The sequence below is a fragment of the Lithobates pipiens genome, unplaced genomic scaffold, assembly GCF_037356315.1.
Source record: "Lithobates pipiens isolate NorthernLeopardFrog02 unplaced genomic scaffold, aLitPip1_a1.2 Scaffold_17, whole genome shotgun sequence".
In the NCBI taxonomy this organism is placed as follows: Eukaryota; Metazoa; Chordata; class Amphibia; order Anura; family Ranidae; genus Lithobates; species Lithobates pipiens.
In genome coordinates, this window is record NW_027507755.1 from 4,861,189 (window position 1) to 4,880,758 (window position 19,570).

The following is a 19,570-nucleotide window of genomic DNA, read 5'->3' on the forward strand; positions in this document are numbered from 1 at the left end:
CAGGTAGGCAGCGGCGTGGTGTGACAGGGTCATATGGCATTCCCAGAGCCAGGATTCAGAGGGTGTTCCTAAAAGTCTTCCTCATCACCTGCATCGTTCTCAGCAGCTTCTGTGACCAGTGTGGTGAGCGGGCATTTTCCCATTTAGATTCTATTAAGACACTGCATATCGACATCCCTTATTCAACTTTCAGGATTTGCGGTGCCACTGGAAGTTAGTTCACATACTCTAATGAACACTATATGCAGACATCTATATCCTGTCCACATGTTTACCACCAGCAATCTTATTGGATACAATAGTATTCCAGCCATATAGGAAAAGTGTAACGTAAACTAAAGATACACCACAGATCAGCCAAATTTGCTATACCCTATCATTAAGGATTAACCCTATTCTTAACCCTACAAGGCTAGCTGAAGATTCCAAGGAGTAACACTTTAACCCTTTTATCCTCTCTTCATTCGCTCAAGTGACTAAAGTTGTTTTAGCACAAAGGGTCTGCTCTCACTTTCTCTGGAACTCTATTTAAAGGAGACAGACAATTTAACCACTTCAGCCCCGGACCAATTAACAGCCTAAGGACCAGAGGTCTTTTTACAATTTCACACTGCACTGCTTTAACTGGTAATTGCGCGGCCATGCAATGTTGTACCCAAGCGAAATTTGCGTCCTTTTCTTCCCACAAATAGAGCTTTCTTTTGGTGGTATTTGATTGCCTCTGCGATTTTTATTTTTTGTGATATAAATGGAAAAAGACCGAAAATTTAGAGAAAAAAATATATTTTCTACTTTTTGTTATAAGAAAAATCGAATAAACTCAATTTTAGTCATACATTTAGGGCAAAATGTATTCAGCCACATGTCTTTAGTAAAAAAAATGTCAATAAGCGTATATTTTTTGGTTTGCGCAAAAGTTATAGCGTCTACAAACTAGAGTACATTTTCTGGAATTTACACAGCTTTTAATTTATGACTGCCTATCTCATTTCTTGAGGTGCTAAAATGGCAGGGCAGTACAACCCCCCCCCCCCCCCCCAAATGACCCCATTTTGGAAAGTAGACACCCCAAGGAAATTTCTGAGAGGCATGTTGAGCCCATTGAATATTTTTTTTTTGTCCCAAGTGATTTAATAATGACACAAAAAAAAATAAAAAAGTTTACAAAAAGTTGTCACTAAATGATATATTGCTCACACATGCCATAGTTATATGTGGAATTGCACCCCAAAATATATTCTGCTGCTTCTCCTGAGTACGGGGATACCACATATGTGGGACTTTTTGGGAGTCTAGCTGCGTACGGCACCCCGAAAACCAATCACTGCCTTCAGGATTTCTAAGGGTGCAAATTTTTGATTTCACTCCTCACTACCTATCACAGCTTCGAAGGCCATAAAATGCCAAAATAACACAAACCCCCCCCCCCCCCCCCAAATGACTCCATTTTGGAAAGTAGGCACCCCAAGGAAATTGCTGAGGGGCATGTTGAGCCCATTGAATATTTTTTTTTTGTCCCAAGTGATTGAATAATGACACAAAAAAAAAAAAAAAGTTTACAAAAAGTTGTCACTAAATGATATATTGCTCACACATGCCATCGGGGGGCGATCGGGGGGTGATCAGGGGGGGTTGTGTGCCTATGTGTTAGTTAGTGTCAGTGTAGTGTTTGGTGCAGACTTACTGTGTCCTCTCCTCGTAGTCCGGTCAATAAGACCGCCCCGAGGAGAATGACATCACTTCCTCCCTGCCTGTGTATACAATACACAGTGGGAGGAAGCTTCTCATTCGCCAGGAGCGATCGAGAGGGGATGGCCAGAAACCAATGGCCATCCCCTCATCCCGGATTGCTCCTGAAGCGAACCGGACTGCCGCATCCAGCGGGAGGGGGTCCAATCGGACCCCCCACCCGCTGGAAGCCAAGCACGTACATGTACGTGCTTGTGCCTGTACATGGCATTGCAATGACGTACATTGGCATGCGGCGGTCCTTAAGTGGTTAAACACAATCATTTGTATAATGTTTGTCATGTTGTACTGATGTTAATGGCCTGTGGGTTGAGGAAACAGGGGGAAGTGAACCTGACAAAGTAAACCAAGTGTCAGTTCCCTACCTTTCCGCTGACCTGTTCACATAGGTTACAGTGATAGAAAGAGGGTTTGGCACAATTTGGGTCATTTTGTATACTTTGCATTTCTCTTTACTACCAAAAGATTACCAATGCCAAATAGTGTTTATAAACCGTGCTATTGTTCAGATAAAAATATCTTTACGATTTACAGTGTTATGTTTTACACTTGTATGTTTCCCTTTTACCACAGTAAACAAACTTGAACTGTCTCACTGGTATTGTGTAAGTTTTTTATTATAGGTGACAGTTGGTAAAAATGATTGAACCCAGGGCGTCAGAGGTGACGGAGGATTTGCAGAGTCGGGGCAACCAGTAGGGTTTAGATTCTATCAGCGGCCCACACGAGGATAGTGCTACACGTGCATGAAAACTGATGGGAAAACCAAGATCAGTTTCCATCAGTTTTTTTGTGCACCAGTTATGTGCCCTATTCACACCAATGTTGATTTTATGTCAGTTTTTTTCCCGTGTAGAAAAAATCTGCACGTGATATCAGTGGTGTGGTGTGAAAAGGGCACATAGAGAACAGTTTTTTTTGTGCCCTTGCAGAACGTGTGCAGAAAAACTGACGTCCCTGAACCATGGTATGAAGGAGGCCTGAGTGAACACCATTTTGTGCAGTAATAATGACCAATTACAACTGCTAACAGAGAAGAGGAAGAACCTGTAATTGTCACCAGACTGGACAAAAGACTCTTAAAAAATGTATGTATGCTTTTATCATTTATTTGTGGTGGAAGTTTAAAACAAAATCATACACCCAAAAATACAAAAACTGGTTTCATTTTATATATAAAGTCTATGCCTCTTCCCATCCTGCCGCTCTGTCTACTGGGACACACACGGATCCCAGCAGATAGCGGGGACCAGTAAGGACGTGCAGCGCGACTCGCGCATGCGCAGTAGGGAACCGGGAAGTGAAGCCGCAAGGCTTCATTTCCTGATTCCCTAACCGAAGACGGTGGCGGCAGCATCCGAGAACCGAGGGACGGTTTGATCTCGGGTGCCGACGACGCTGGACCCTGGGACAGGTGAGTGTCCTTATTTTATAAGTCAGCAGCTGCAGCATTTGTAGCTGCTGACTTTAAAAAAAAAATATTTTGCGGGACTCCCGCTTTAAGACTAAACTCTTCTGTGTGGGGAGCTTAAATAAAACTGCCCTATTAAATATGTTTAAAAGGTGAACCTACAGAACAGTGCAAAGACAGCATAAAATTGCTACATAAATATGGTCACTATTCAGTGTGGGGGAAAAGGCCTTGCACATTGTGAAATGAACAATTCCCAAAATCCAATATTCAGTACCTGGTTAACACAACCATCCCCAGGAACTCTTTTTCGCAGGCCTCGGTGAACCTTTCTTCCGGTACCTTTGAGTAAAGGTCATTCATGAAATTCAGGACAGTTTCATTACGCAGGACTTTGTGGCTGATATCTGCACTCAGAGTTAACTGATTTTCCAGATGCATGATGGATATTGAAAATCCAGGCCACAGCATCAGCCTGATGACAGAAATAAAATAGACAATGAGGACAAACCAGAAAAAGTCTCTTTTGAAAAGCAACTGATGTCTAATGGGTTCAATGCTAGAGCAGCTGAAGAATGAAAATCTGCTGCATGGCAACCATTGGCTGTAAATTGGAATGTAAAGTTAGAATCTGATTTAGTCTTATGTTGTAAAATACTAATACCTGGTATTGTATATCAACAAAATATTTGAAAATGTTATACATCGAAGGGGATGTGGAGAGCCATGTGTGAAATCTGAGACAGAGAAACCAATCAGCTTCCAGGTTTTATTTTCAAACTACCAGTTTTGGTAAATCAACCCCATTCTGTCCTGCATTATGGCAACAAATAAAACCCATGCCAAGCTCTTCCTCTTTAAAATCATTTCAGTAGATTGCAGGTGAGCTATATTCATGTGAGAAATTAAAGAGTAACTCCACTTTTGTGAGAAAAATAAAATAGCAAATTAAAAAATATATATATCATATGTAACTGTTACAAGTTATATTGTATTTGGATGTTACTAAAAACGATCTTTTCTTTTCAAACTGCAGCTGCTGTAATTTTTTGTAAAATTCAATGCAATGTGGCAACCTGGGGCTTTTCTGAACACAGTCAATGTACAGAACTTCCCAGGAAATGTGATTTCCTGCTTGTGTGATTGGCTCACTGATTTTCACAGAATTCCGACCAAAGATACAAGATTTTGGGGTTAGCTGCAAACCAACCGTTTCATATTTCGTTCTCTGCACAACAAACAGTTTTATCTGCACAGCAGAATCAGGCAGGCATCTGCAACAAAGTTTGATGAAATCCTTGCAATGTGCATTGCTCACCCAGAGGGAAATTTATTTATTTATTTTTTTCTTCAACAAAAGTGGAGTTACTCTTTAATTGCACCCCAATAGTAAATGTTGACTTTTTCAACATATTTTCAAACAAACATCTAGTCTTTATTCAAGCAATGCCTAGAGATGAAGGTGACATACCGGAATAGGAACACAAGAAAAACCTGGCCTTTCAAATATCAATAGATGTAATGGTGCAAAATTAACTACACCCTGGGCATCAAATCAAGCACACCCTGGACACCTAGTCTGGAATACCTGATTCTAATTTTATAGTTTTTAAGTGGCGCATTTAGCTTTTCTTGTTAAAGCGGAGTTCCACCCAAAAGTGGAGGCTCCGTTTGTTCACACCCTCCCCTGCCACATTTGGCACCTTTCTTGGTAAGATCGCACTATTGTTGTGCGGCGATCTACGAAACTTCCACCCCTCCTCCTCCCAAAGACAGCAGGATCATTCAGAAAGCTCAGTGTGACTGATGCATGCGCAGCAGGAAACAGGCTGTAAAGCCGCAAGGCTTCACTTTCTATGTCCCTTAGTAAGGATACCGGCCCTCTCCACCAGGAGCCAATGGATTGGTTGGCTTCGGGTGCCAGCATTGTGGGCTCCCTGGACAGGTAAGTGTCCGTATATTAAAATTTAGCAGCTACAGTATTTGTAGCTGCTGCCTTTGAATTTTTTTCACCCAGGCTGGAACTCCGCTTTAATAAATCTGCATTTTTGTTATGTTCAAAAAATCACCTTTATCTGTGGCCATTATCTGAATCAAGATCTCATGTTTGCATTTTCAAATATGTTAAAATATTAAGAATTTACATTGGGTGTACTTACTACAGGCATTAGGTTTCTACAAACTCAAAATCAAACATGAAAGTGCTCCTTTTATACAGTATATGTTTTCAAGGAATTTTTATACTTGACTATTCATTTTAAATGTATAAAGAATGTTTTACTATGAGTGCTTTCAACAATTCATCTATTTTTGCCTTGCAAAAAGACCAAACAATCACTAAAGAAAAATTCTGGCTTATACAGTCCCCCCCCCCCAAACATTCCAAAAGTACCAAGCTAGAACATGGGCACATCCATGCATGTATATACGGGACACAAAATTAATTATTCAATAACTCAGGTACATTGGGTTTTCTGCTGCATTCTGGATTGGACAGTGGGAATTCCCATTCCCAGCAAGCCTTAGGGGGTTCAGGGGCTCATGGGGTGTGTCCTCAAAAGCTTTGCCGGTGAAAAATCATCTGAAGGTATGAGCCTATAACCCCTATAAATACTCAGTCTGTACTGTACAATTGAGATATATAAACTCAGTGGCATGAAATTATGGGTGCACCAAATGGAAATTTTGGTACCGAAAATGCAGGATGCACTTAGCTGAAAAATGAGTTTTTAAAACATATTTATATTTTCATACGTAAAGTTGTATTCAACTTTTTAATTAAGCGCTTGCGGACCAGCCGTGTTGGCTCCACTGCGCGAAATCACGTTAATGTACGTAATCTCGGGAGGCTTGGAAAACAGGCGCGTGCACGCCCGCCGCAAGCTCCGTGAGTCTGACCGTGGGTCCCGCGGACATCGAGTCTCGCGATTGTCTCACGGATAGGAAGAACAGGGAAATGCTGATGTAAATGTTTCCCGTTCTGCCTAGTGACACTGTCAATGATCACAGCTCCCTGTAATCGGGAGCAGTGATCAGTGTCATGCCACACACAGCCCCCCTCCCCCCCCCCCACAGTTAGAGTCACTCCCTAGGACACATTTAACCCCTTTAGCACCCCCCCCCCCTGGTTAACCCCTTCACTGCCAGTCACATTTACACAGCAACAGTGCATTTTTAATCGCACTAATCACTGTATAAATGTGAATGGTCCAACTATCCCCTATTTTGTAGATGCTATCACTTTTGTACCAACCAATCAATAAATGCTTATTGTGATTTTTTTTTTTAACAAAAATATGTAGAAGAATACGTATCGGCCTAAACCGAGGGAAAAAATGTTTTTTTTTAATATATTTTTGGGGGGATATTTATTATAGCAAAAAGCAAAAAATAATGCGGGTTTTTTTTTTCAAAATTGTTGCACTTTTTTTGTTTATAGCGCAAAAAAATACCGCAGAGGTGATCAAATACCACCAAAAGAAAGCTCTATTTGTGGGGAAAAAAAGGACATCAATTTTGTTTGGGAGCCAACTTGCCCAACCACGCAATTGTCAGTTAAAGTGATGCAGTGCCGAATCGCAAAAAGTGCTCTAGTCTTCGGCTAGCCAAATGCTCCGGGCTGAAGTGGTTAATATCATGTTACTTCAAATGCACTAACATTATTGTGACCCAAGGCTTAAAGCTAGACTACAGGCAGATATAAAAAGAAAAATAAAAAAATGGCACTTAGTACAATTAAGTATTTCCTTTTCCAAAAAACAAAATTAAAAATAAAAAGTTTTTCAAGTTCAACTAGTCCAAATATCTGAATGTGACTTTATTAGCCTCTTATAATCCTCGCTACATTAGAACCCACATTGGGAGAGGTAAGGGCAGCACTTGAAGCCAATGAAGTGTGCTGCATACATGCATGCGATGTCAAGAAACAGGGTGACAGGAGAGAAACAAACATTGTGGTGTTGCCGCTTCACGGTTCTATCACAGCCTGTGAGCATATAGGTATATTTCTACTTTGTATTAAGCTATCTGCCTGGAGTGTAACATTAAGCTTGGTTTAATTTATACACATTGTCTGATTTTTTTCTCTTAATATGCGAAGAACAACTGTGATAATTGTAGTAATTATTAATGTAGTACTTGTGCTGAGGAATTTCCACTGGATTGGAAGGACTGTAGTAATTGCGTCCCACTTGGTACATGTTAAGGCTTCTAAAGATCCTAGAAAAGAAAAATAATATATATGAGTTATTCCTCTTTATTACCCAGTATTTAGAATCTCCTTCTGTTTGTAAATACGAAGAAATAAACCCAATACAGTCTCTACTCACTTAACAACCAGATTTCGTTACAATGACCAGGTAGTTAAAAGAATTGGTCTATACATGAGGAGCCACAAGTAATCAATATTTTAAGCATTCTTAACTACTTAATGTACTGTACTTTATTGTGCAAAAAAAAAGGTCTAAACTAGGGGTGCACCGAATGTTTTTTTTGGTGCAGAAACAGATACCGAAAATGAAAAATACACTAGGCCGAAAACCAAAACCGATACCGAAACAGCATCGATACCGAAACATATTTTAAAAAATATATATTTTTATACAGGAGATGGTCAGAGACTGGGGACATGGTGCAGGAGATGGTCAGAGACTAGGGACATGGTACAGGAGATGGTCAGAGACTGGGGACATGGTACAGGAGATGGTCAGAGACTGGGGACATGGTACAGGAGATGGTCAGAGACAGAGGACGTGGTACAGGAGATGGTCAGAGACAGAGGACGTGGTACAGGAGATGGTCAGAGACAGAGGACATGGTACAGGAGATGGTCAGAGACAGAGGACGTGGTACAGGAGATGGTCAGAGACAGAGGACGTGGTACAGGAGATGGTCAGAGACAGAGGACATGGTACAGGAGATGGTCAGAGACTGGGGACGTGGTACAGGAGATGGTCAGAGACAGAGGACATGGTACAGGAGATGGTCAGAGACAGAGGACGTGGTGCAGGAGATGTTAAGAAACTGCACACATGATACAAGAGATCAATGCAGCCTCACCAGTGCCCGTCAGATGCAGCCAGCCAGTGTCCCCCATTGCAGGCAGAGTGTCGCCCATTGCAGGCAGCGTCCCCCATTGCAGGCAGAGTGTCCCCCATTGCAGCAAGTGTGTCCCCCACTGGAGCTAGCCTGTGAAGGGAAGAGAGGAAAGCCACCGCCGCTGCCTGTTTGATCACAGCGCCGGGAACATCATAGCTTTCATTTCAATAGCTGTGTGTTCATGGCCGTGCGCCGTCACATACAGCCCCTCCCCCTTGTCCAGGCACTTTGATAGGCACATCACCCATCCAATCCTGCGGGTGATCTGTCTATCAAAGTGCTCGGACAACGGGGAGGGGCTGTATGTGACGGCGCGCGGAACACACAGCTATTGAAATGAAAGCTGTGATATTCCTGGGGCTGTGATAAAGCAGGCGGCGGAGGTGGGTATCCTGCACTATAGGACACCCCCATGATGGGTGGCAACAGGTACGGGGGACGAAGCCCTGTCCCCCACCCAGGCCACACCCCATTTTCGACTCCATTATTGGCCATTTTTCTCTTTCAGCAAATTGCCAAAAGGGGCATTTTCGGCCGAAATGTTTCGGTGGCCGAAATTTCAGTGCATCCCTAGTCTAAACACAATACTCCAGCTCAATAACGTTGTTTAAATTTGCATAAGTACAGAACACAAACGAAAATTCTGTACTGTACAATACAATGATGTATATGGTGGGGAGAGCTGGTCGTTAAACAGGCAAGTCTTTAAAATGAGGAGTACCTATACTTACATTTCAGCATGTTCTCCCAACCCACAGACCCAGAGAAAGGTCAGGTGATCAGACCTGGGACCATGGGTTTTGGTGGCAGGGGTAGACAATAGTGGATGCATTTAGAGGGGAGAAATACCTGGGGTGTTGGGGGAAGCTGAACCATATACTGGTGTAAAAGGGTCACACCAAAGGGGTAGGTGTGCTCTATGAGGTCTAGAGTAATGCAGACTACTGAACAGTGGTGGGATTATGGACTCCTTAGTTAAGCATGAATGCAAAATCAAACATCTGCTCATTCTGGTTGTGCTACCTACTGTATGTGCATGGAAACTCAAGCACAGCGTCCTTCAAAGATGTCAGATGGTTTACTTCCCTAGTGTCTACCAAGAGCTAGAATGATAGTTAAAATGTAAGGAGTGCCAAACGTAGATTATTAATATACAGGTTTTATATAGCACCAACAGTTTGCGCAGCACTTAACAAAATAAAGGCAGACATTACAGTTACGTACAAGAGGAATCAGAGGGCCCTGCTTGTTAGAGCTTACAATCTAAAAAGGAAGGGTCAGTTGATACAAAAGGTAATAGCTGTGGGAGATGAACAGAGGAAGGAAGAGGAAGTAAAACAGTGTTAGTTAGAAGTAGGATAGGATAGCAGATCTCAAACATACCTGCTAGGTACATCTAGGTCTTTAATAACAGTGGTCTTACAATGGCCATTATGCTGCTTTAAAAGTAAACACTGAACATTTCTAAACATTTCTAAAGTCCAGCAATGTGCGTTACAAACATGCATTGCACTCCACTTGGTTTGGGACTCTAAAGCAGGTGGATGGCTACTTTATAAAATTGTAAGAAAAAAAAAAAGAGGAGAGGAGGGAGAGGACATCTCAGTGATGTGACTTTTCAAAGTGATAGGACCAGCCTTTCTTCCAATTAAGGGATTCTCTCTGCAGCATTAAAGGATAAGAACACTTCAGATCTCCACAGATGCATAATTACATTCATCAAGGTCACGGGCTCTAGTGTTTGTTATATCCAGCACTGAGTTAGATTAGATTAGGGGAAGGGGCCAAAAAGATAAGGGCATTTTGTTTTAACCACTTGCCAAACAGGCACTTTTTGTTTACAAGCATATACCGGTATTTTATGCTTGAAAAATACTTCTAACCCCAAAACATTATACATTTTTGTTTGGCAGTAACCCTAGGGAATAAAATGGCGATTTATGCAAATTTTTATGTATGTCACACTGTATTTGCGCAGTGGTTTTGCAAAGGCAATTTTTTGGGAAAAAAATACCCTTTAACCACTTGCTGACCGCTCTGCATACAAATACAGCGGGGCGGCGGCTCCTACAGGCGAAATCACGCACCTGTACGTCATCACCTCTTCCTGGTCTGGGGAGTGCATGCGCGCTGCTGGTGACCAGCTCCCGCTGTGATTGGAAACAGCAATGTCCGCCGGGACCCACCGATCGTTCCCGACATAGGCAGAACAGCAACCTGCCTATGTAAACAAGGCAGACTGCCGTTCTGTCCGGGGGGAACACAGATCTTGTGTTGCTGCTAAGCAGGAACATAGATATGTCTTCTAACAATACAACCACCCCCAACAAAGTTAGAAAGTTAGAAAACAATCCCAGGGAACACCCTTTGATCGCCCCTGATAGTAACCCATTCCCTGCCAGTGTCATTAGTACAGTGAAAGTGCATATTTTTTTTTAGCACTGATCACTGTATTGGTGTCACTAGTCCCCAAAAAGTGTCACTGAAGCCGCGTACACACGGGCGGACTGTCTGTCCAACTTAGTCCGCTGAAACACATTTCAGCGGACAGTCCGCTCGTGTGTGGGCTTCAGCTGACTTTTTCAGCGGACAGTCTGGCGGACTAAGTATTTCGGAATTTCCGTAATATTGTCCGTCCAACTTTGGTTTCAGCGGACAGTCCGCTCGTGAGTAGGCAAGTTGGACGGACTAAGTATGGCGCATGCTCAGAAAGGATTTACACGGCCGAAGGTTGCATTGCAGTGTATTGGACGTCGTATTTCTAGTCCCGTCGTACGTGCTGTACACGTCATCGCGCAAGCTTTCAATGGACTGTCTGTTCATCGTGTGTGGTCAAGTCCGTTCATTCAAAAGTAGGACGGACTGTCCGTCGGATTGTCTGACGGACTTAGTTGTGTGTACGCGGCTTTAGTGTCAGATTTGTCTGCCGCAATGTCACAGTTCCGCTAAAAATTCCTAATCACCGCCATTACTAATAAAAAATCATAATACTAACCCATAGTTTATAGATGCTATAACTTTTGCGTAAACCAATCAATATAGGCTTATTGGGATTTTTTTACCAAAAATATGTAGCAGAATACATACTGGCCTAAACTGATGAAGAAATCTGATGTTTTCCATTTTTTTATTGGGTGTCATTTATAGCAGAAAGTAAAAAATATATATTTATTTCTTCTTTTTTTTTTCAAAATTGACTGCTTTTTTTGTCTATGGCGCAAAAAATAAAAACTGAAGAGGTGATCAAATACCACCAAAAGAAAACTATTTGTCGTTAAAAAAGGACATCAATTTTATATGGGTACACGACCGCGCAATTGTCAGTTAAAGTAATGCAGTGCCGCACTGCAAAACATGGCCTGGTCATGAAGGGGTGTAAACCTTCCAGAGCTGAAGTGGTTACTGAATAAAAAAAAATAGGATTTTTGTACTCACTGTAAAATCCTTTTCTCTGAAGTTCATTGACGGACACAGCAGCTCATCTTGACCTTAGGGTTATATCGCCCCTTTAGGAGAGGACTAGGCAGAAAGTGTTAAAAACAGAAACACTTGCACAGTACCGCCTAGGGGGCGGTCCTACTGGCTATAACCCCTCACACTGCATCCAGCAGCTAAGTTCGTCAAATGCAGTACAAACATAAATAGGAGGGGCGGGTGCTGTGTCCGTCAACGAACTTCAGAGGAAAGGATTTTACGGTCAGTACAAAAAATCCAATTTTCTCTATTGTTCATTGACAGACACAGCAGCTCATCTTGACCTTAGGGGCGTCCTCAAGAAGTGTCAAAGAAACGAGGGGTGGGAACAGCAAACAATAACTCCACCCATAACAAGCAGAGCTCCTCAACGGAGGAGTTGCAACCTTGCACAGAAGCCTGCAAAACCTTGCGGCTGAAGCAAGCATCCGAAGATGCGTTCACATCAACCTTGTAAAATTTAGTGAAGGTGTGAACGGACGAATGGGTCGCCACCTTACACACCTGGGAAACGAACGTTTGATGTCGGAAAGCCCAAGAGGCACCAATTGCCCTGGCAGAATGTGCCGTAACAGGAAAGGGGGAGGTGACCAACCGCTTATGGCATAAGCCTGAACTACAATCTGTCTGATCCACCAAAAGATGGTGGCCGATGAGACCGCCAGTCCCTTCTTCGGACCAGCCACCGATACAAGCAGCAAGTCCGACCTCCGAAAAGGAGCCGTAGCAGACAGATACACCCACAGAACCCGAACAACGGTGAAGGAATGCAAAGCCACCTTTTTGAGATGCGACGGCCGAGGACATAAGGACAGAAGCACAATGTCCTCATTTAGATGAAAGGCCGAAACTACCTTTGGAAGAAATGAAGGGTGCGTACGCAGCACCTCCTTATCCTTGTGGAGGATCAAGTAGGGAGACTTGCAAGACAAGGCCGCCAACTCAGAAACCATCCTGGCAGATGTAATAGCCACTAGAAAGACTACTTTCTGAGAGAGTGTCAATAAGGGAATCTCCCTAATGTTTTCAAACAGCGGTTTCTGAAGCACCGAGAGCACCAGATTCAAATCCCACGGAGGTAGCGGTGGTCGAACCGGAGGGGCCACATGTCGAACCCCCTGAACAAACATACTAACCAATGAATGATTCACCAAGGGACGCTGAAAAAAAGACAGCCACAGCTGATATCTGCCCCTTAATGGTGCCTAATGCAAGTTTCTGATCCACCCCCCGCTGCAAAAACAGCAGGATCCTGGAAACTGAATATGTACGTGGATGCCACCCCATCTCCTCACACATGGAGATCTAGGCCTTCCACGTATGATGATAAATCTTCAGAGAAGATAACTTCCGTGCCCTCAACATAGTGGATATTACAGAATCCGACAGACCTTGGTCCCTTAGCACCTGGCTTTCAACAGCAATGCCGTTAAAGCCAGTGACGGTAAAGCAGTATGAAGTCCTGGACCTTGCGACAGAAGGTGCTTTTGCATCAGCATTCAACAAGGAACATACGCCAGCATACGTACTCTGCTCACGTACCACAGACACCGAGGCCAATCTGGGGCAATCAGAATTAACGGAATTCCCTCGGCACCCCACTCTGCGAAGCATATGTGGTAGAAGTTTGAGTGGAGGAAAAGTATAAACCAGTCGATAATGCCCCCATGGAGCCACCAACGCATCTGCCGTGTCCGCCCAGGGATCCTTTGACCTGGCCACAAACCTCTCTACCTTACGATTGAGTCGAGAAGCCAGGTGATCCACATCTGGCGTGCCCCACCTTAGGAGCCGAAACACATCCGGATGTAGCAACCATTCCCCTTGGTCCAGTATATGAAAACTTAGGTAGTCCGCTTGCCAGTTTTCTACGCCCAGAATGTACACCGTCATGAAATTGTCAATTGTCCGGCTGGATCCTGACTGGATGCCCCTGCAGCGTCTGTGACTATGTGGAGAGGCACCGCCTGATCGCCCAAAGTTCCAGTACATTGATCGGCAGGCAGGATTCTTCCTGGGTCCACCAACCCTGGGCTGAGTGTACGTCCCAAACTCCCACCCATCTGGTCAAGCTGGCGTCTGATCACCATCCAATAAAGAGGAAGGAACGACTTCCTGGACCGAAGAGTCAGCGACCTCAGCCACCAGAGCAGGGAGTCCTTGGCTCACTCGAATTTGACAATCCAGGGACAATGGAAATTTGGCCCATTTTGACAGGATCTCCTTTTGCAAGACTCAAGTGTGGAATTGAGCATACAGTACCGCCTCAAAAGTGGATACCACGAGACACTGGACTTGCATCCAAAAACGCAGTGGCGACCACCTGCGGGACACCAACCACTTCACTGCAGCTTGAAGAGTCTGCAGCTTGAAAGAAACACTCTCCTCCCGAAGAGTCCAGAATCAGGCTCAGGTACGCCAGGCGTTGAGTTGGCACCAACACCGACTTTTGTAGGTTCAGTACCCAACCAAACTCCCGAAGAGCTTGCATGATGATTGCCCCATCCTCCCTTAATTCTGAGGCAGAAGCTACCCTCAGAAGGAGATCATTCAGGTAACCCATGATTGCGATCCCACGCTGCCTTAGCACAGCCAAAATTGGGACTAGCGCCTTGGTTAAGACCCTCTGTGCCAACATCAGGCCAAAAGGGAGAGCTACAAATTGGTAGTGCTCGTTCCCGACCACAAATCGCAGAAACTTCTGTTGCTTGATGCATATGGGGACATGGAAGTATGCGTCCTTGATGTCAGGGGATGCCAGAAAATCCCCCTGATGGAGTGCAGCGACCACTGAGCGAACTGATTCCATCCTAAACCTTTGTACCTTCACAAAGCTGCTGAAGGCCTTGAGGTCCAGGACTGGACGGACACCTTCCTTCTTTGGGACTACAAACAGATTGGAGTAGAATCCCTGAAACCTTTCCGGCATCGGTACAGGTACTATCACGCCGCGCGGCAGTAGGTCCTGTACTGCCCAAAACAGGGCCTCCCGACGAGCCGGAAGAAGATGAAGGTTGGAGGGAAAAAATCTGTTTGGCGGACAAGAAAGAAACTCTATCTTGTACCCTGAGGAAACCAGTGCACAGACCCACTGGTCAGAAAGTAGGGAAGTCCACTAGGCAAAGACGACCTCTCACCCGAGAGTCGGGTGGGGGCAAACCTTTATGCGGTAACAGATTTGCTCACGGGCTTGTTTGGCTTGCACAACCAGGGACGCTTTTGTCCCTCAGCAGGCACCTTGTCGGACTGGGAACGCTTGCCTGCTGACCCGGGCGGACGAAAAATCCACTTCTGAGAGGAAAAGGAGGGCAATTGCCTATGGTGTGGCTCCTTCCCTTTTCTGGACTGTGGGAGCAATGTACTCTTACCCCCAGTAACATTCTTAATAATGTCATCCAGCAAGGCTCCAAATAGCCTCTCTTCCTGGAAGGGCAAGTCCGCCAGTGCTTTCTTAGATGCCTGGTCTGCAGACCAGCATTTTAGCCAAATCAGGCGACATAGCACTACTGCTGATACTGAGGCTCTAGAGAGCAAGGGGGCTGTATCTAAGACCGCATCACAGACATACTTAAGGCCCTGCACCAACTGGTCAGCCAGCTCCACGCAGACCGGGGAAGCCTGTTGCTTCTCCAATTCACGGTGCAACAATTTAGCCCATTCAGTAAGCGTCTGCGACACCAGGGCCATGGCTAACACTGGCCGCAATGCTGACCCCACCATCGTAAACATGGACTGGGCAACCGCCTCGGCCCTTCTGTCGGCAGGGTCCTTGAAAGCAGGAGTCCCTTCCACCGGAATCGTGGTTAATTTATTTAACCTGGATACTGGTGGGGGCAACAATCAGAGATGTCCATTTCTTCAGGAGACTCTCCTCAAAAGGGTAACGCACCGCCATGCGCTTTTGCCCACTCCTTGTAAATAAACTTATCAAAATAAGTTGGGTAAGGAAACACCTTAGCCACATGGGCGGCTTGTGGGACCCAAAAGGGGCCGACACTTCTGTAGATGCCCCCGCCGTATCCTCCATTTTTAGGGTATCCCGCAACGCTGTAATAAGTGCTCCTACAAGTGCCTTTTCCTGCACTGACCCAGACACTGAGTCATCCTTACTGAACGGTCCTGGTCCGCATCCTCTGATATATCAGAACAGGGGCCACCTGTCAAAGCGGGGCCCGAGTCTGAATCAGAGCTTTCCACAGAAGACAGTGGGGGAGGGGGCATTTTTTGCCTGCCCCCCGGAGGACCCCAGCCAGGTACGTGCACCGCACCCCCATGTGCCCAGTCACACAGTGGCCCATAGCATGGGTAGGAGGGAAGGGACAGGGTGAGAAGAAAGGGAGAGTGAGAGACCCCCTAGTCGACCTCCCAGGGAATGCCCAGCTGCGCCATCCTGCTGAGACAGGTGGAATCATACTTACCCCTCCTGTAGGGGCTGCTGGACGCATTCCACAGACAGACCCATCACCGTACAGTACGGGATGGCTGCCGGCCACGGTACACTGTGAAACAGAAAGCAGTAGCCCGGTCATATGTGTGCCCCGGAGCATATATCTCACTGGCTGCCCCTGGATTAGACTAGGCATGTCATGGCCGACCCAGCGTGTAGCTAGGGTCTGCTCACACTCGATGGCCAGGTTGGGGAGACTACCAGGATCTATATTATCCAGCCTGTCACCCAGCCCGGCTGTTGATTGTAGATAACAGGAATCAAAAATGCATAAAAAAAAAAAAAAAACCTGAGCTGCTGGATGCAGTGTGAGGGGTTATAGCCAGTAGGACCCCCCCCCCCCCCCCCGGGCGGTACTGTGCAAGTGTTGCTGTTTTTAACACTTTCTGCCTAGTCCTCTACTAAAGGGGTGATATAAACCTAAGGTCAAGATGAGCTGCTGTGTCTGTCAATGAACGATAGAGAAAAAAGAAACACACAATAGTTACCCCAAATAATTAACAGAATATATATCGCTTCTACAGCAATTAGTTGTAGGAGGTTACAGGGAACGTGCATACCCTGAGTACATCCTGCTCTCACTGCACAAACAGTTTCCAGTGATCCCAGACTAGAGCTACCCAGATCTTTGTTTTCGGAAAGCCCTTTACTGGTTGTTAACCCATTTACTGCTATCAAAGTTTGCAGTACAGTACATTGTTGGCAGAGGGGGGATTACACACACACACAAGGTTTTACACACACAGGTGTGTATATTTCAAAAGTCGACTGTCAGATGGAAGTGGCTGTGCACATCACACATCCTGGCAACTGCTGGGTATCTCCCCCCATGTGCACTCCCACCATGCTTTTTTGAGCTCCGGGCACCTATCGACAGACCTCGGATCTGCATGGTGGCTTGCACCAAGTAGAGAGGAAGAAGATCAGTGAACATTGTTTCACAAATCTTCTTTTTCTGTTAATCTTCTTTTTCCGTTAATGACTTTGAAGTGAGCGTCAATTTCCCCAGTTCCCCACATCTTACATTTCATTAACCTGAACCTAAATTCCGCCTATTATTCAAGGTTGCCTCTAAACTGATGGCCCGTGGGGTCTTTTAAAGAGTCACCGATAGAAGTAGTAGAGTACCATTCTTTCAGTTATGTTGGTTAATATTATTAAAGATGCAATTATTGCTCTACTGAATAAACCATTCGAAAATGTCCCAAGGAACACACAGACCTTAAAGAGGAGCTGCAGTCTGCTCACATAATATGTAATAAAAACATCTTTGCCATTCTGAAGCTTCCCTCCAACCACTTTGCATATTATTTTATATATACTGTGATTCTGTACTTGACAAAAATGCTGCAGAAATCTCCCTTCACCGTGTCTGGCTGCATCCATTTTAAATATGGGCAACTGAAGCTGCTGCCTGTTCACTTCCTGGATTTACACAGACACACACATCAAGCTCTGCAGCTCTCATTGCATCTCTTATGACTCACCCCCCCCCCCCCCCCTTCCTCCTGGAAAGCTCTCAGAGAGAGAGAAGGAGAGCAAGCTGTGCATGATGTCATAAACCTAGGCTTTTTACCAGACAAGAAACAGGAAGTTGGCTGTATAAGGTATTTACTGGCAGAAAAAAAATGTTTTACTATCCAAAGGTAAAACAACAAGGGCAGAATATTTAATAGATGGAACGTTGAAAAAATGACTGAAGTTCCGTTTTACTATATTTCATGTTCCTGGCAGCCAAAATTGCTATTGCAACCGCCTGGAAAAGTCCAGTTATAGAAATAATGAAGCATAAACTAACTTGGAAAATGCTCATTGAAAAAATGGTTAGTGTCTTGCGAGATAACGTCTTTTTTTGTAATTTTTTTTTTAAAGTTTTTATTGAGGACAACCGACAGGGCAAAATAGTCCAACAAAATATAATAGTACAAAGGTCAACAGGATACAGAATACCGCAACAGCAATATAGCAATCCTTATGCATAGCGTAATGGTTGTTAGAATAGCTCCAGTACCCCTATGTAATAGTACAAAAGCAACAACAAATTAGGACCTTGTTAGTGCCACTGGTCGGGTGCACCCATAACATTTTTCCCAGCGTGACGAAGAAGCTCTTCGGCACGGAGAGTAGAAGGGAGAAAGGAAAGATTAGAAAGAGAGAACGAGATCAATAGAAATAAGAGGAGGAGGGAGTAGAGTGAGAGGAGGGGGGGGGGGGGGGTTGGTTATATATGCAGGTGGATATAGAATCGTGGGACATGCAAGGATTACATTCACTCTGTTGAGGGGGCCACGGAGGTGTTATAGTCTTGAGAGAACCGAAACTCGTGCCAGTAGTGCCAGGTTTTATTGAATTCTTCTTCCTTTCTATGTAGAGCGGCCGTCAGTTGTTCCATCAGGTTGATTTCATTCACCACAATTATCCAGGGTGGAGTACGTTCTAAGAGCTTGCAGTAAATTGGGTAGTGAGGTCTCAGGGCTTGTAATAAAGAATAATAAATCATCGGCATAGGCCGATAAGGGATAACGTCTTTTTGACAAAATATGGTCTCCGTGGCTTTACACTCCCAGATGGACTCTCCTTTTCTTCTCTACTTTTTTCACTGTTTTTCTCTTTTTCTTCACTCTTCCCCATTTTTATCCCCTTACCAGATATAAACAGTGCCATTGGGAAATTGGGAATGCATTTTATCACATCGATCTTTGTGTGGTCAGATGCTTTGAGGGCAGAGGAGAGATCTAGGGTCAAATAGACCCCATTTAAAAAAAAAAAAAAAAAAAACAAGAGTACCTGTCACTACCTATTATAGGGGGTATTTACATTCCATGAAATAACTATAAAAAAAGATTATAAAAAAATAAATAAAAATAAAAGGAACAGTTATAAAGTAAAATGCAAAATAAATAATAATAAAATGTTTTGAAAATTGAAAAAAGAAAACATTTTTTTTTTCTTTTCTTTCTTCATTTTCAAAAACAAATGAGAGCTGCAAAATACTCGACCTGCCTCTTAGTAAATATCTCGGGGTGTCTACTTTCCAAAATGGGGTAATTTGGGGGGGGGGGGGGGGGCTTGTGCTATCTGGACACTTCAGGGCCTCTATAACTGTGATACGTAGTGAGGAGTAAAATCACCATTTTACTCCCTTAGAAAGCCTGAAGGAGGTGATTGATTTTCGAGGTCCTGTACACGGCTAGGCTCCCAAAAAGTCTCCCACATGTGGTATACCCGTACTCAGGAGAAACAGCAGAATGTATTTTGGGGTGCGATTCCACATATGCCCATGGCATGTTTGAGAAATATATCATTTAGTGACAACTATGTGCAAAAAAATAAATAAATAATTTTCCAGCAAATTGTGGCAAAATAAAATATTAAATATAAAATATTCCATG

At 44.2% G+C, this 19,570-nt stretch overlaps 1 protein-coding gene across 2 annotated transcripts in view; it reads right to left on the minus strand.

Moving 5' to 3' along the window:
- Nucleotides 1-19,570, minus strand: part of PIWIL4 (piwi like RNA-mediated gene silencing 4) — a 524,721-nt gene that overhangs the window by 250,426 nt on the left and 254,725 nt on the right. For both annotated transcript variants that reach the window (XM_077484954.1, XM_077484955.1), the window contains exons 7-8: nt 7,298-7,378; nt 3,438-3,635 (exon numbers count right to left, since the gene is read on the minus strand). In XM_077484954.1, coding sequence (XP_077341080.1) covers nt 3,438-3,635; nt 7,298-7,378 — 279 coding nt within the window. The remainder of the gene's footprint in view (nt 1-3,437; nt 3,636-7,297; nt 7,379-19,570) is intronic.